This window comes from Mobula birostris, chromosome 4 (genome assembly GCF_030028105.1).
Source record: "Mobula birostris isolate sMobBir1 chromosome 4, sMobBir1.hap1, whole genome shotgun sequence".
NCBI classification, from domain to species: Eukaryota; Metazoa; Chordata; class Chondrichthyes; order Myliobatiformes; family Myliobatidae; genus Mobula; species Mobula birostris.
In genome coordinates, this window is record NC_092373.1 from 40,667,844 (window position 1) to 40,686,034 (window position 18,191).

The following is an 18,191-nucleotide window of genomic DNA, read 5'->3' on the forward strand; positions in this document are numbered from 1 at the left end:
AGTGCCTCTACTTCCATAGGAATTTGCAAAGATTCATCATGACATCCAAAACGTTGACAAACTTCTATAGATGTGTGGTGGAGAGTATATTGACTAGTTGCACCATAGCCCGGTATGGAAACACCAATGCCCTTGAACTGAATATCCTACAAAAAGTAGTGGATACAGCCCAGCCCATCATGGGTAAGGTCTCCCCCACCATTGAGCACATCTACATGGAGCACTGTCTCAGGAAAGCAATATCTATCACCAAAAGACTCCCACCATCCAGGCCATGCTCTCTTCTCACTACTGCCATCAGGAAGAAGGTACAGGAGCCTCAGGACCTGCACCACTAGGTTCAGGAACAGTTATTACCCCTCAACCATCAGGCTCTTAAACCACACGGGATAATTTCACTCAACTTCACTTGCCCCATCACTAATCTATTCCCAAGGCCAATTGGCTCACTTATAATGACTCTTCATCTCATATTCTCAATATTTTTTCTTTTGTATTTGCACAGTCTGCTGCCATCTGCATAATAGTTGTTTGTCCTCTTGGGTGTCATCTAACATTGATTCTATTGTGTTTCTTGGAATTACTGTGTAGAGCTGCAAAAAAATGAATTTCCGGGTTGCTTAAGGCGACATGTATGTCTTTTGAGAATACATTTACTTATAACTTTGATTTGCTAGTACAAAAACCAATTAGGAAGACAAGTGGTGTGTTGATTTTTAATGAAAAATAATTTAAGTACAAGAATAATGAAAGCTTACTGGAATTATTTACGAACTTAATGAACAGGTTTGTCACATTGGGAAAAGTGAAATGTGCAGAACCCTAATTTGGCTCGTAGAGGTAATGAGTTTACTACCAGAGGCTAGTCCCAAAATAAAAGTACCAGCTTTCAGAAAAGTGCTGAGAAGAAGGTGTGGAGGTCACGCACAGGAAAGAAATCCGAGAGATTTTTCATTTATTTGTGGAACTGAAGCCAATGGGGCCCGCGCAGGAAAGCAGCACTGAGATAAAAGTCAGCTGCGAACGTAGCAGGCGCGGAGGAACGACTGGCCCGCGTCTGCTTTTTCTTACAATCTGACTTTTCCGCACTGCCCGTCATCATCGCAGTCCTAGACACACCTCCCCACAGCGCTCCGGCTGACAGCCCAACGTCCCGCAAGCCGGAGCCGGCTGATTGGACGCGGCCGCGCAGACTCCGTCCAGCGGCTGAAGCCATTTTCCCTCAGGCGCCGGGGGCGGGAGTTTACTCAGTGAGAGTTGGGACGGTGCCAGTCGTACAGCAGTTCCGGGAACGTTCGGGGCTGGTGTTGGCGCTGGCAGTCGGCTCCAGAGTACGGATTTAACTTTATTTCCTTGTCTCTGGATCCGCCTTTTTTTCCCTCTTTCTGTCGTGTTGAAACAGAAGGAGCTGTTGAAGTTGCTACGACTGTATGGAAACCTCGAAGTTAAATGGGGCGAGATCGTCGCGAATGGTGACAGTGTTGCATTCACTCCAGTTTTGGTATGCCTCGATATTTTATTATGGGGCTTCATGGGAATTTTGCGGTTGGCGGAGATTGGAATAATCCTTTGTAGAGCGCACAGTCAGTGCTACGAGTAATTTTAATACTTAATTCGTGGTACATTCCTTGTACCCAAATTTTAATACAATTTTTTCCCCAGAAATTGGTGAAAGAAAATTCCACCGGAACTGTAACATTCACTTAATTATCGTTTGTTTCAGTATTAATGGTCTTAAACCAGAGTGTAATCCCATCTGGTGAACATAGTCTGAGTGAAGAAAATCTGCCGTCCTTAATTTGATCTGGTGGATGTGAATTCCAAGCTCGCGTCCTTAACTGCTTTCTGAATTAACGCAATCAGCAACTTTATATTAAGCTACTATAAACAAATATGTAGTCATTGGATTTTAATGTTTTACGCAGTTTAGTGAACCCTGTGCAAATTTGTGAGGAGTTGTGCGTCAATTTGGTGAACTGCATTATACGTTTAGCATCAGACTGTCAGTACTGTCTGTATCCACAGTACTACACCAATCTTTCGGTGCTCATTCTTCGAAATCTCCTGGTATATTCTATCTCATAGGACTTACATGTGCAATGCCATACAGATGATGGGGAGAGTCCCGTGGAGCCCAGAACATTGACCGGATTCCAACATATCTTATTAGTTAGTTCGTTCAATAATAGGCAAGTAGTTCAGCCTTTGACCCCAAATCCTATGATTCAGTCGTTTAAAGTAGTGTTTAATATGAGTCCAAAGTGTATACGGTGTTTATGGTTTCAGCATCCATTGGCGAGAGTGGTTCAAGGAGAATCTTACCAAAATTGTGCAGTCTTGAATATAACCTCCTGATTGGGCCTATGCAATGATAAGAGTCCCAATGTAAAAGAAAGTCCACTCGACCTTATTCAGGGATGTGTTTTTCCCAAATGCTCATCTATCCTATCCCAACCCCTCATAACTTTTTTTAAACTGGGTGGTGGTGGAGGCAAATGCCATAGAGGTGTTCAAGAGGCTTTTAGGTCTGCAGAAGGGATTAGTTAGACATTTGATTACTAATTTAATTTCACCACAGAGCCTGCTCCTGAGCTGTACTGTACCGTAATGTTTGAAGAATCATCTTCAGCTTCCCTACCACTGCCGTGAGACCCACCAGTCCATAATTTGTAGCATTTTCCCTTTTTCTTTTAAATATGGAATAATATAAGTGACTTGCAAATCCTCTGGGATACAGAGGAAAGCCTTGATCTTGGTCAAGGCTCCAGAAATCTCACTACTTGTCACCATCAATAACTAGGGATATATACCATCAGGCCCTGGGAACTCAGCCTCCTTGCTGTTCTTCAAGAGACTCAACAATACCTCGTTATTCATCTCAAAATGCTGTGGCATATTAGCATGCTCCGCATTGAACGTGCTGTCCTCCAAATTTTTCTCCTTTATTAAATAGTGATACTCATTTATTACCACACTCTAATCTTCCTCCTCCAATGACATGTTCCTTCCGTCATCCTTGAGTGGTCCTACCCTCTCCTTAGTTATCCTCTTGCTCTTGGTGTATGTATAGAATGCCTTGGCAACCTCTTTAATCCTACTTGCCAATGACTTCAAGGCCAACCAAGATCTCTGAATTCTCGGGTTTTTTTTTGGCTTCCTTATAGTCCTCAGGAGCTCCAGTTGCTTTGCTTACCTTGCCACCCTTGCCTTTACTGGAACATGCCTGTACTGTACTCTGTTCAGTTGGCCTTTAAGCACCCTCCAAATCTCAGATGTGGACTTGTTCAAGGATGGATTTGGAAGAATCTAGAATAGGGATTTAAATTAATGGTTTGCACATTTTAAGTTAGATGAAGTGTTTTTTCCCTGAAAATTGTGAAAGTTTAAGAAATCTCTCTTGAATATTATTGGAAGTGGAGATGGGTAGATGTTAATAAGGGTTGAAATGTTACTGGAGAAAAATGTGAATGTGGAGTTGAGTTAGATCAGCTGTGTTCTTGATAAATAGAACAGCAAGATTGAGGGGTTGAGTGGCCTATTCTTGCTCTAAATTCATGTGTTTAATAAGTTAACATAGAACGGTACAACACAGTACGAATCCTTTTGGTCCACAATGTTGTGCTGATCTTTTAACCTGTTCCCAGATCGACGTAACCCTTCTCTCCCACATAGTCCTCCATTTTTTTTTACATCCATGTACCTATCTAAGTGTCTCTTAAGTTTCCCTAATGAATCTGCTTCTGTGACCATCCCTAATGAATCTGCTCCTGTGACCACCCTCGGCAGTGCACTCCACAGACTTAGCACACAGTGTGTACAAAAAAATCTAACTCTAGCATCACCAACTATACCTTCCTCCAATCACCTTGAAATATCCTCTCCTATTAGCCACGCCACTCTGGGGGAAATAGGCACATGCTGTCCATTCGTCCATTCTATTTATGCATTTTATGGTGTTATACATCTCTATCAAGTCGCCTTGTTTCCTCCTTTGCTCCAAAGAGTAGAGCCCTAGTTCACTCAACCTTTCCTCATAAAACTTGTTCTTTAATCCAGACATCATCCTGGTAAAACTCATCTGCACTCTCTCTAAAGCTTCCATATCTTTCCTATAATGAGGCAACCAGAACTAAACACAACACTCAGTGTGGTCTAAGCAGAGTTTTATAGAGCTGTAACATTAGCTTGTCGCTTTTGAATTCAATTCCCCCAAGTAATGAAGGGCAACACACCATATGCCTTCTTAACCACCCTATCAACTTGCACAACAACCTTGAGGGATCTATGGATTCTAAGAAATCTGCCATTAATTACTACCCTGCCTTTATGCTCAACCTTCCAAAACGTATCACTTCACACTATTCCAGATTGAGTTTCATCAACCATTTCTAGCCAAGTTCTGCATCCTCCCTATGTCCAGTTTCTAACCTATGACAATGTTTCACACTATTCAGAATACCAAAAATCTTTGTGTCATCTGCAGACTTGCTAACACCCCTCCACTTCCCCATCCAAATCGTTCATAAAAATCATAAAGAGGAGGGTCCCAGAACAGATCCCTGAAGAACACCACTAGTCACAGACCTATAAGCAGTGTATGCTCCATCTACTACCATCTGGTTTTTGTTTTGTCACTTCCTCAAAAAACATCAGGTTTGTGAGGCATGCCCTACCCTGATTCAGAACCATGTTAATTGCCCCTAATAAGATTATACTTCTCCAACTACATCTAGATCCTGTCCATAAGCATCTCCTCCAATATTTTTGCTTGCAACTGACATAAGACTCACTAGTCTGTAATTCCCAGGATTATTCCTATTAACTTTAATGAACAAAGGTACAACATTGGCCATCCTTCAGTCCTCTGGTACTACTCCTGTGACCAGCGAGGACGCAAAGATCATGGTCAATGCTCTAGCAAGCTCTTCCTGTAGGAACCTGGATTATATCCTCTTCGAACCCAGGGATGTATCTATCCTGATGTTTTTGAAAAATCAGATAGATCCACTTTCTTAACATTGGCCTGTTGCAGCATATTATCCTGTTCTAGGCTACCTCGCATCCGCCACAGCCCCTGTCACTACTGAAAACTGAGTTGCACCTCCGGCTCCAGGCACGTGTTCCTTGTTTATTACTGAGCTGTCCTATCTTCATTCTAGTCATCCTGTTCTTTATGTATCTGTAGAATGCCTTGGGGTTTTCCTTAATCCAATGTCATCTCGTTCTATTCTTAAGTCCCTTCTTAAGCTCCTTCCTGGCTTTCCTCTATATAAAGTTGTAATTTATTTGGGGTTGAATAGTTTTTTTTGTACGTTTTTTTAATTTTTATTCTCTGAATGTTGAATACTGTCAGGAAAAATGTCCCATTTGGAGCTATGGTGTTAATTTAGATGTATGGATATTTAAATGTTAATTATATTTTCTGTGAGGGAATGTGTATTCAGTTATTGTCAACATTTGGCTGATGCGAGAGCACTAAATTCGGCAGGTGCTTTGAGTGACATCTGAATTGAGTACATTAGCTGTAAGGGATCATGTTTTGAAGGTATTTAAGGCAGTGGCAGAAATTGGCAATCCTAGGATGGAGCTCTGAAGAGAATCATCAGGATCAGTCCAAAATCGGGTCCCAGGCCAACCGTCAGGACTTGCATGCTTTAATGGGCTACATAACAAATCTGGCAATGTCACCAACAAAAGCACATCCCTTCCCAATGAGCTTAACACATTCTGTGCACCTTTTGAACAGAAGAGAAGGTGTATGTCACCACTCAACCCAATAGTCTCCAGTGCACCTGAACCCACAGTTATCACTGCAGATCTAAAAGTTTTCCATATCTGCTGGTGGGGTTATTTGCAGACATTCTGAGCTCTTCCTGCTTCAATCTGTGGTCCCCATCTGCTTTAAAAAGGCCACTATCATCCTAGTATTTAAGAATAACAAGATAATGTGCATAATGACTATTATTTAGCGGCTATGACATCTGTCATCATGAAGTGCTTTGAAAGGCTGACAACAACTTCAGCCTTCCAAACAACTTCAATCTACTACAGTTTGCCTGCCACTGAAAGAGATCTATAGTTATTAGCATCTCCCCTAGCTCCATATTCATCTGTGGAGCATCTGGACAGTAAAGACACCTGTTTATTGACTACAGCCTTGCTATTCAATACTATTAGTCGACGGTTCCCTCTGCTGCTGGATCCTTGGATTCTTGATCAATAGACCAGTCAGTAAGGATAGCTAGCAAAATTTCACCAAGATTGTTCTACAGAATAGTGCTTTACAGGGTTAGGTCTTCAACCTTTACTCCAGGTATGACCAGATTCTGCTCCAACTCCATCTATAAGTTTGCAGATGATACCAACACAGTGGGCCATATCTCAAATAACAAGGCAGACTACAGGAAGAAGATAGAGCTCAGTAACATGGTGACATAACAACAACCTTTCTCTCAATGTCAGCAAAACAGAAGACCTGGTCATTGATTTCAGTAAGGGAGTAGTTCTCACTTTCTGTCTACATCAACAGTGAGAACTTCAAGTTCCTAAAAGTGAACATCACCAAAGGCCTGTTCTGATTCAACCACTTCACTAAAGCCAAGAATGCTCAACAAGGCCTCTATACTTTCTCAGGAGGCTGAAGAAATTTGGCATGCCTCTGCCAACGCTTGGCAGCTGAATAGGCAACTGCTCCGCAAGTGGCTACAAGAAGCTGCAAGGAGTTGTGGACACAGCACAAGTTTCTAAGGACTCTGTCTATACTTCTCACGTCCTCAGAAAAACAGCCAGCATAATCAAAGACCCTACCCACCCTGAATATTCTCTCAAAAAGTTCAAAGTACTTGTATGTCACCATATACTACTTTGAGATTAATTCACAGGACAAAAATACAACAGAATCAGTTTTTTTTAAAAAAAAAGACTACATACAAAGACTAATAAACGACATGCAAAAGACAAACTGCAAGTACAAAAAAAAGTAATAATTAAACAAATACTAATAATACTAAGAACATGAGATGTAGGGTCCTTGCAAGTGAGTCTATAGGTTGTGGAATCAGTTCAGTGTTGAGGTGAGTGAAGTTATCCAGACTGGTTCAGGATTCTGATGGTTGAAGGTTGTTCCTGAACCTGGTGGTATGGGTCCTAAGCTTGCTGTACCTCCCTGATGGCAGTAGTGAGAAGAGAGCATGGCCTGGATGGTGGGGGCTCTTGATGGATGCTGCTTTCTTGTGGTAGCACTCCTTGTAGATGTGCTCAATGATGAGGTCAACTTTTCCTGTGCTAGACTATGCTGTAACCACTACTTTTTGTAGGATTTTCTGTGCTTGGGCAGTTTGTTTCCATACCATGCTGTGAAGCATCCAGTCGGGATATTCTCCACTGTGCAGCTGTAGAAGTTTAAGGTTTTTAATGGTATGCCAAATCTCTGCAAACTTCTTATTAGAAAAAGTAGAGGACTCCTTCTGTGATGGCACGTGTGCTGGTCCCAGGACAGATCCTCTGAAATGATTATGCTAAGTAATTTAAAGTTACTGGCCCTCTCCATCTCTGATCCCCTAATGAGGACTGGCTTCATGGACCTTTGGTTTCCTCCTTCTGTAGTTAGTCAGCTCTTTGGTTTTTCTGATGTTGAGTGAGAGGTTGTTGTGGCACCATTTGACCAGATTTTCATTATCCCTCCTATATACTGATTTAGTCAACAACAGTGGTGTTGTCAATAAACTTAAGTATGGCATTGGAGCTATATGTAGCCTCCCATTCATAAGTAAAAAGCAAATAGAGGAAGGGGGCTGAGCATACAGCCTTGTGGTGCACCTGTGCTGATAGTGATCGTGGAGATATTATTGCCAATCCAAACTGACTGGAGTTTGCAAATTAGGATCCATTTGCACAAGGAGGTAATAAGATCTAGGTCTCAGTGATTAGTTTTAAAGGTACGATGGTGTTGAATGCTGAGCTGTGGTCAACGAGGAGCATCTTGCTGTACACAACTTTCACTGTCCAACTTTTCCAGGGTTGAGTGAAGAACAGCCAATGAAATAGCATCTACTGTTGACCTGTTGTGACAGTAAGCAAATTAGAGCAAATCCAGGCCACGCTTCAGACAGGAGTTGATTTGTTCTCTCTTCCATCAGCCAGTGAAACAAAAGCCTGAAAGCATGTAACACAAAGCTCAAGGACAGCTTCTGTCTTGCTGTTATAAGGCTATTAAATAGTTCTCTTGTATGCAAAGAGATTCTGACTTCACAATCTATCTTATGATCTTGCACCTTATTGTTTAGCTGCACTGCACTTTCTCTGCAGCTGTTACACTTTATTCTGCTTTGTTTTACATTGGTCCACCTCAAAGCACTGTACATTAGGTATTAACAGTATTTAAGATTAGCTTTTTTCATTTGGTATAAGTGACAATAATAAACCATTTCTGATTTGTCTTTGTCATGTTATTAATGTGTATCAATCCAAGAAAGCTGCAGAATGGCACCAGCAATTATATGGTGTTAATGATTATTGGGATTGTTAATTCTAGTCTGTTCTAGCCTTTGGGATGTCATAGCACAGTGACAACTTGACTAAATGCATGACAACTTTGGAAATCAGTTTCAAGTTTTTTTTTACCCGAGTGGCAGGACCCATCCATCAATTGTGATGAATGAGCCTGGAATATTGTTGATATTTATCCCACTTTCCACTTGGTTTTCAAAATTGCTGTTACATTACAGCTTTTTAGCAGCTTTGCATCCCATTATTTCCATGGTATAGCCGGACAATGACAACTGTAATCCAGCTAGTTCAGCAGCACTTCCTGAAGTAGTTCAGTCTGGTTCAATTCTTTTGGTGAACTGGCTTACCACTTTGCTGTGCAAAAATGGAAATCTCCTATTTGTACGTGAGAAGCAGTTCAATTTTTGTGGATAAATATTCAAAATATTTCTGTGCAACTTCATGGACTTAAAAAAAGACTAAAATAAAATGACTCCAAAGCAGTAGGCTAGATGCTGACAGCTAACAGGTAGAACAAAGTAAAAAAGAAGGCATGTGAAGTATTGTCATCTGCCATTACTTTCTGTTTTTGTTTGTTTCAATGTGCATTATCTAAAGTAAAAATGGGTTTATTTTAAAGTTAAATGTGAAAGTGTAGATCTCTTGGGTGTAACCTTCATTGTAGTGAATGAGCATTACTGTAACTGCATGTAACAGATATTGAAACAGGAAGAAGAAAACTGAAGCTTTGTTCATTTGTAATGGGTCAGAGTCTGCACTGACCTACTTTTTCCCAGTAGTCCAAAAGACATAGGAGCAGAATTAGGCCATCTGGCCCATTGAGTCTGCTAAGGCAGTCAATCATAGCTGACCTTTTTCTCTCTCCTCCTTAACCCCAGTTCCTGGCCTTCTCCCCATAACCTTTGATGCCATGTCCAATCAAGAACCTATCAATGTCTGCCTTAAATGCACCCAGTGACCTGGCCTCCACAACTGCATGTGGCAACAAATTCCACAAATGCGCCACCTTCTGGCTAAAGAAAATTCTCTATCTGTTTTGAAAGGGTGTCCCTCTATCCTGAGGCTGTGCCCACTTGCCCTAGCCTCTCCTACCTTGAAAAACCTCCTTTCCACAGCTACTCCATCTAGGCCTTTCAACATTTGAAAGGCTTCATTAAGATTCCACCCCCCCCCACCCCGCCCAATCCTTCTGAATTCCAGTGAGTACAGGTACAGACCCAGAGCCATCAAATGTTCCTTGTATGATAACTTTCATTCCTGGAATTATCCCTGTGAACCTCCTCTGGACCCTCTCCAATGCCAGCACATCTCTTCTAAGATGAGTGGCCAAAAACTGTTCACAATACTCAAGGTGAGGCCTCACTAGTGCCTTATACAGCCTCAGCATCACATCCTTGCTCTTGAATTCTAGACCTCTTGAAATGAGTGCTAACTTGGCATTTGCCTTCCTCACCACTGACTCAACCTGCAAGTTAACCTTAAGGGTGTTCTGCACAAGGACTCCCATCTCAGAATCCTGGATTTTCTCCCCGTTTAGAAAATAGTCTGCACATTTATTTCTACTACCAAAGTGCATGACCATGCATTTTCCAAAGTTTTATTTCATTTGCCTCTCTTGCCCATTCCCCTAATCTAAGTCCTTCTGCAGCCTACTTGTTTCCTCAACACTACCTGCCCCTCCACCAATCTTCGTGTCATCTGCAAACTTGGCAACAAAGCCATCTATTCCATCACCCAAATCGTTTATATACAGCGTAAAAAGAAGTGGTCCTGACACCAGTCTCTGCAGAACACCACTAGTCACTGGCAGCCAACCAGAAAAGGATCCTTTTATTCCCACTCCCTGCCTCCTACCAATCAGCCAATGCTCTAACCATATTAGTAACTTTCCTATAATACCATGGGCTCATAACTTGGTAAGCAGCCTCCTGTGTGGCACCTTATTAAAGGCCTTTTTGAACGTCCAAATATACAACATCCAGTACATCCCCATTATCTATCCTACTTGTAATCTCCTCAAAGAATTGCAACAAGTTCGTCAGGCAGGATTTTCCCTTAAGGAAACAATGCTGACTTTGTCCTATCTTGTCCTGTGTCACGAAGTGCTCTGTCACCTCATCCTTAACAATTGACTCTAACATCTTCCCAACCACTAACATCAGGCTAACTAGTCTGTAATTTCCTTTCTGCTGCCTTCCTCCTTTCTTAAAGAGTGGAGTGGAGTGACATTTGTAATTTTCCAGTCCTCTGGCATCATGCCAGAGTCCAATGATTTTTTTAAAGATCACTTCTAATTCTGCCACAATCTCTAATACTACCTCTTTCAGAACCCTGTGGTGCAGTTCATCTGGTCCAGGTGACTTGTGTAACTTTAGGTCTTTCAGCTTTTTGAGCATCTTCTCTTTTGTAATAGTAACTGCACCCATTTCTCTTCCTTCACACATTACAGCATCAGGCAGATTGCTAGTGTCTTCAGTACTGTATAGGTGGTACTTCAACTTTTTTTCAATTCTTTAATTAAATGAATTTGTGTTGATCTTTACTTGACAGGTTCAATGATGTGTTGGAATAAGCAAGAAGAATAATATACAGTCATTAGTAATCACAACCAAAGATGAAGATTATGGATTTGGATGATCTTTGATTTCCTCCCACATTCTATCACATAGCCACATTACTTCCTGGGAGTAAGTACTGGAATTTGAAATCTGTTATAATAGAAAGTTGCCTCATTGATTTTTACAAGTCAAACAGCTAATTTTGTTTATTGGGTAACATTCTCACAGTAGATCTGTTTAGTTATATCAGCTATCCAAGACGGCATCAAAATCTCAAGAAACAAAGAGTACAAGTCTTGAATTCTGCTTGACTGTCAAATAAAATTTTCAAGATGACTACAGTGTACAGAAGAAGAAAACGCCAGTTTCTTCAGTTAGTTGTCACTTGTTTTTCCTGCTGCTTTATTCTACTGTATTGGGAGCAGCTAGATGCAAATATCATTAGTCATTTGAGGTCTTATTCTTACAGATATCTCATCAATAAGTACAATTTTTTGAATGACAGCTTGACTCTAAACAAGAAGGCGGCAGCTAATCTTCATAAATACCAGTACTTGATCACCCATGAAAACAAATGCAAAGATCAGGATGTTTTACTCCTTTTGTTTGTGAAATCCTCTCCTGAAAACCGTCCTCGGCGGGATGCTATTCGTCAGACATGGGGCAATGAACAATATATAAATTCAGAGTTGAAGGTCTCCATTAAAGTAATTTTTGTTTTGGGAGTACATAAATATCTCTCCCAAAGAGAGACTGTACAACATAAGTTATTGATAGAAGATCAGCAGTATTCTGACCTTATCCAACAAGACTTTGTTGATGATTTTCACAACCTTACATTGAAACTAATATTCCAGTTCAAGTGGGCAAATACTTTCTGCCAAAATGCTAGATTTGTCATGTCTTGCGATGATGATGTTTTTGTACACACTCCAAATCTCGCAAACTACCTACAACAGCTGGATAAAGAAACCAGTAATTTCTGGATAGGTCGAGTACACAGGGGTGCACCCCCTGTCAGAAACAAAGGAAGTAAATACTATGTTCCATATGAAATGTATCAGTGGCCTTCATATCCAGATTATACAGCAGGTGCTGCTTATGTTGTGTCCCAGGATGTTGCAGCCAAAGTCTATGAAGCCTTAATGACTCTAAACACCAGCCTTTATATTGATGATGTTTTTATGGGGATTTGTGCCAAAAAGATGGGAGTATCACCACAACAACATCTATATTTTGCTGGTGAAGGGAAGACCCCATATCATCCATGTATTTATAACCAAATGATGACCTCCCATGGGCATGTAGAAGATATCCACCATTTGTGGAGGGAGGCTACACAAGCAAAAGTGACTTCTCTCACCTCTGGATTCTGGGGACAACTTTACTGTCAACTGATCAAAGTGTTTCTTCTCTGCAAGCCTTACTATGTAGATACATATCCTTGTATTGCTGCATTTTCCTGATGCACTTATTCACATTAAGTAAAAACAGCACTGAATTTGTTATGGTTGAATGGGATAGGGTAAGAGTAAAGAAATTGAAAACATAAAATGGAAAAGTTTAATTGAGAACAAATTGACTTATAACTACACTTGGAACATTTTTTTGACTGTTCATTTAGATTTTCAATAAGTGCAAGTACCATAATCAGTTTACAAAATAAGAAATCAAAAAGATCCGTGAAGTAAATGAAGACTTTTACCAATTTCTGCTGGTGCAATTCTCCAGAAGCATGTCTGCAGAGATCCAGTTGGGGAAAATGGTGAGCAGTGATCAAATGCAGACAAATATAGCATCTAGCCAGCTTTGATTACTCTGCCATGAAGCATTTTGCCAACTAGCCCACAAATTCTTAAATATATGTGCACATTTTAACATGTTTAATTATAACTAAATATTGTTTAATGTTAAAAAATGCCAAATATAGCACTTGGCTGTTACTACATTGTGCACCTCATAGCAATTTTCCTAAGTAGGAAATACTCTTGGAGATTGGTATGAAATAAACACCTATTTTCAATTGTAGTTTTTTTTTGAAACAGAAGTTTACTGTTGAGACAATTTTACATGAAATCAAACCTTCTCCCCTCCCACCATGTTTTTCAACCATTTTGGTTCCTTGAGAATCAAATATGCTGTAATTTTTCTTAAAGTAAAATTTATTTAATCTTTCAGGTATATCAACATCCATCAAATATATCTTGGGAAAGAAATGCAATCCAAACTAGTATTCAGATGAATTGCATGGCATTTACAAATCAGGGCTTTTAAGACATTGCAAAAAAAGCAATTCTAAAATTCCTAAGTATTCTGTTGCCTTTGTTGCTGTTGCTCAAATGCAGTAAAATGTTAGCTAAATATTTCTGATAAGTCTCTGAATCTTTTTGCAAATTTGAGCCAGTGGTTTACATGCGAAGATGAAATTTAACTTTTGTCTCAACTAAAAGGAATTACTTTTTAAGAAAATGAGTATTCAGTAACTCTGCTAGTTTTCTTCCATATATCACTTCTATTATATCACTGATCCCTCCTCACTGATGAGAAAATAAACCATTCACTTCATCTCAAATGCCATCAATCCTGTGCGGTTGATAATGGCAGAAGAGTTGTGGTTTGAATTGAGCTAGTTTTTGTCTATACTGACAAGTGTATGTGTGTTCCAAGTAATGCACACCCCAGGAATGTGAACTACTAAATTTTTGAAATGTGTGGAAGTTGTTAAACAGCCACCTTGTCTAGTTTATTGTATTGCTTGTTTTGCATAGCTTAGCTTGTTTTAAAAATTTTGCCACAATTTTTGCTTTGATTTTGTGTATACAATAACATTGCATGTTCTACATCAAACTAATTTAAAATCTGATCTTTTGAAGTTCAAACATAATGTGATAACACAAGTAACTATGCTGATTAAAATTCCTGTTTCGATTTTATTAGTTTATGTACAATTCTTAAAATATATTATACATTAGATATGTACTAATACCCATTAATTATCTCATCCCTACACTAGCACCAAGCTCCTTCCGAACAAAATTTGATTTCTGTAGCTCCAATTAACAGAATCTGTATCCAGTTCTGATAAATAGTGTATCTTCCTCTCGTATACAGCCTTTATCCTCCATCCTGTTACTCTAATTTTTGCCTTTCACTTTCAGAGTAATGAAATAGAGTGCAATAAAATGACAGCTTGGCACCATGCATAAACAATATAAATTAGTCTAATGATTTTCTGCAATTTAAAGCATGAAATGATGAATCCCTGCTTTTCCAAAAGCACAATTCATTTGCAAGCATTCAACACCTTCTAAGGTATAAATTAGCATGTTATTGTTCCTTTTAGTAGCTTTGTACAATTCTTTAGAAATTTAGGTTAAATCATACTTTTTTGGATTCTGTTTTGCTGCAGCTGTAGATTTTACAGAATATTGATAAGTACTGTATTTAATAAGGTAACTTAACACTTAAAAGAATGTTATGGTTTCCTTTTATAAACCTTAAATACTGGTTTGTCCCAATGCCTGGTTTTGCATTCGGTCAAGTGAAGTTGGGTGACATAATTCAACCTGACACAACAGTCAGTCAGTTAACTGGACTGATTACCACATTTATAAACCTGGAGGACTGATGTGCGATTTGCTAGCTTGACAAAGTTTGCTTCATTGGAACATTTGTTTTAGCTCCAGGAGACCAGTTCCTTGCATTTGTGCTACTGAACTTGGCTTCTTATCACAGCATCAGCTTTATGTATACCCCAAATATTAACTGGTTTGCAAATATACTCTTTAAGGAGAAAAAAAAGTTAGAGTTGATCCTCTTGAATCAAAAGAGAACTGTAGCTTAAGGCATGTGAGCTTTAAACAATCCCTACATGTTATTTATACAGTAAAATCTTAATTAGGACAAACTACCCACTGGCATTGGGATTCTGAGCAATTGATAATTATGATTACATGAACTGCAGTGAAAAAATCTGGAGAAGAGAAGGTGTACTAAGGGATTCCCCCACCACCACCACCCACTCAAATATCCAACATTCATATTCTGTATGTACATAATTAAAAGCACTGTAGATTAGTTTTAAAGCTAGTCATAGTTGAATTGAGAATTTATGCTTTGTACTTGCATAAAAAGTTTATTTAAAATTATTTGGATGTGGTTTCTTAAAGCTTGGGTGTGAATGTAGAGCAGAAATTTCATCTTTGGCTAAAAATGATTCAAAAATAAACCTGTATTTACTAAAGACAATAATCATTAATTTTCTTGATTTTAAAAAAACGAAAACTCGCTTGACCAACTATAATTGATTTTTTTTTTGAGGAAATTGAGAATGCTTGTTTAAATGAATGTGGACAGACTTCACCCAGTCATTGTACAGTAATTCAATCCTTCAAACTTGCCATTAATTGTATATGAATTGGCATTTTCACTTGGGACATGAAGTTAAGGTAGGATATAGGAAAACACGTTTGTCTGTAATGGATGAACTTTTTGAGTTGGGCAGTTTTGAGGAAACGTTGCAGTGTTGTTTCATGTCTCTTCAAATACCAATGGTTGCCAGAACAATTTTGTTCTTCAGAATTGCTCATTTATTCATCTAGTGGATGATACATTAGTAAGTCTACATCATTTTCCCAGATTATCATTTTCTAGCTCTCAGTTACCAAATGCCACAATCATTTCCATATGCTCAGCATAACACTTCGAATAGATTGTAAATGCAACACGAAAGAAAAATCACAAGTTCTGTTAGGATGGTATCCTGTTTCTTCTCCCTCCCCCCCCCCACCCCATACATTAAGTAATAGGATTTATTCTGAATTTTTAATATGAATACATTTGAGGTGCAATTAAAGTAACAATTTTAGCATTTTCTAAAATACCACCGTAAATGTTTTTTTTAAATTAAACTATTGAAAACTTGGATGTCCTAAAAGACTTGAATATCATACTCTGCAGTGTACATTTTTAATATATCTTGCTGTTAAAGGAATAGGGTTTTCTGTACCTTAAACTATTTAGCTAGAAAGGGCTAGAGGTTGCACTGTTAGTAGAATTGGTTACACTTCTTAATTTTGTACTTACAACCTATCTTGCACAAACTGTTTCACCATTCAGGTTAAAATAGCAAATTTTGAGTTTTTAAACCAAAACAGTTTTTGTAGTCACTTAAATTTTCTGAAATGCAGTGGCATATTTAAAGGTTTGTATAGCTATGTTTGGAAATGTGTACTTTACCTCATTGAATTTTTACTCAATTATAAGCCTTGTATTTATGAAAGGGTTTGATGTTTTGTTAAGAAGTCCTTTTTGGAAGCCTCATGCTAGTTTTGCACCTGTTTAAATTTTCTAGTTCAGCTAGAAAATATATTTTTGTATTTTGACTTTTTTCAAATGTTATGAACTGGACATAAATAAAAGTTATATAAAATATCAAATTTTGTTCTAATTAATAGTTCAAAGTTCTGCATAAATAGTTAATGCTAAACAAATAGTGCATGTTTTCTCTCCAGTTAAGTGGACATACTTTAAAGTGATAAAATATTTTAAGTTTTAGAGAAGGAAAACATGTTGTCTAACAGGAATGGGAATGCTGACAAATGCTCCAACTTTTGAAGACCGGGATAAGTGGGAGGGAACAATATTTGGGGAAACAACTGCACTATAACAAAGGAACCAGTGGTAGCAGAATTGAGATCTAGATGTTGTGGTCAATTTAATGGGGTAACTGATCATGTGCTGTTGGATTTTATAAAGAGTAATGTAAATTTTTAAAAATGTAAATGAAAGGGAGATTCTATTTTGAGGTACAATTATTGCAAGGGTAGACAATTGTCAATGTGCCACAAATGGATCTTTTGAGAACAGATTAGCTTTGTTTTACCTTAATTACAGTGCCTCTAATATAGAGAACCATGCCTAGATATGCTACCGAATAAAGTTTAATATCAAGCACAACATTACTATGAGATGGGGAGTGAATATTTAGTCTGAGGCTGAAAGATGTTGAGGGTGGAAGGAATTTAAGCCAGGAGCCCAGGCTGGTGGAGTGAGGACTGTCACTAGCTGTTTTTAAAATTGGGAACTGCCACTCATCTGAAATTGGTATAGGTATTGGATGGTTAGAATGATTTCTAGGAATTGGAAGGCAAGAGTCGTGCAGGTGCTTGGTGTAATGCGGAAGCAAATTTTAAAATTTGGTTCCAGAGAAACAATGCATCAATATACATAAAATGGTGGTAAATGGGGATAGATGATTGTAGCCAGGTTCCCTCCAGCAACTCTTCTTACCCCACCCCCAAAACTTTGGTCCTTTAAATTCTTAAGTGAATTACTTAGCTTTGTGGGAGTTCTTAGAACACTATCCAGCACACCAGGGGGAAAAATAAACAACACCTGAATAAACCTTTGCAAAATGCCAAATTCTAAAGAATGGTGTCTGACCAATTTAGATTTTTTAATATCTTCATTGTTTTGCTCTGTTACATGATGCCCCTTTTGCTGCAAATGCTGGGCAGTGAAGACTTTACAATACATAATTTAAAGTGTCTGTGGCTTTAAAATTTAGCTCTGTAATTGTGGCTGCAAGTTTGTCATTACAATGTTGTCGCTACATATTGATGTGCTTATGAGCCCTTTTTAAAGTATGAGGTGATGTGTTATAAGCATCCTTATGATCAATATGGTGTTTAAATTTAAAAACAATTCTGACAATCATTCTTTATTAACAAAGCTAAATAAAAAGACTTGTATTTCTATCACATGACTTCACTATGCCCCAAAGCACTTCAGTCCATGAAGTGCTTCCTCCTGTCTGCCATCCAATCTCGAAATGGCCCATAAAACCACAAGCACTACCTTGCTATTTCTATTTTTCACAACTTTGTTGTAACTTAGGTTTTGTGTCTTGCGCAAAACAAAAAAAAAATTCACAATGTGTGCCAGTGATAATAAACCTGATTGCTCAAACAGGCTAAGTTTTCAGAAAAAGAGTGATGTTGCAGAAACAGCAAATATGGTCGTGGTCAAAATTTTGTTGCTTTAACGTGAAATTGTGGTTGGAACTACACATGTCTGGCCTAAACTTAACATCTCATCTAAAATGTGGCAATCTTATCACATGTG

At 38.7% G+C, this 18,191-nt stretch overlaps 2 protein-coding genes across 6 annotated transcripts in view; one reads left to right on the forward strand and one right to left on the reverse strand.

The window, feature by feature from the left end:
• Window positions 1-18,191, reverse strand: part of mcf2l2 (MCF.2 cell line derived transforming sequence-like 2) — a 407,668-nt gene that overhangs the window by 108,057 nt on the left and 281,420 nt on the right. The window lies entirely within an intron of this gene.
• LOC140196289 (lactosylceramide 1,3-N-acetyl-beta-D-glucosaminyltransferase B-like) lies at window positions 1,241-16,471 on the forward strand. 2 transcript variants are annotated; one of them, XM_072255236.1, is made up of 3 exons: window positions 1,241-1,501; window positions 11,059-11,195; window positions 11,295-16,471. In XM_072255236.1, exon 3 carries the CDS (start codon window positions 11,399-11,401, stop codon window positions 12,530-12,532), a length of 1,134 nt encoding a protein of 377 aa, XP_072111337.1. In that variant the 5' UTR covers window positions 1,241-1,501; window positions 11,059-11,195; window positions 11,295-11,398; the 3' UTR covers window positions 12,533-16,471. The 2 variants fall into 2 exon arrangements, with proteins under 2 accessions (XP_072111337.1, XP_072111336.1); XM_072255235.1 differs by having other exon boundaries at window positions 11,059-16,471.

What these genes read in the sequence shown, in the direction of transcription:
- LOC140196289 (XM_072255235.1), top strand. Translation starts at nt 11,399, where the DNA reads ATGACTACAGTGTACAGAAGAAGAAAACGCCAGTTTCTTCAGTTAGTT.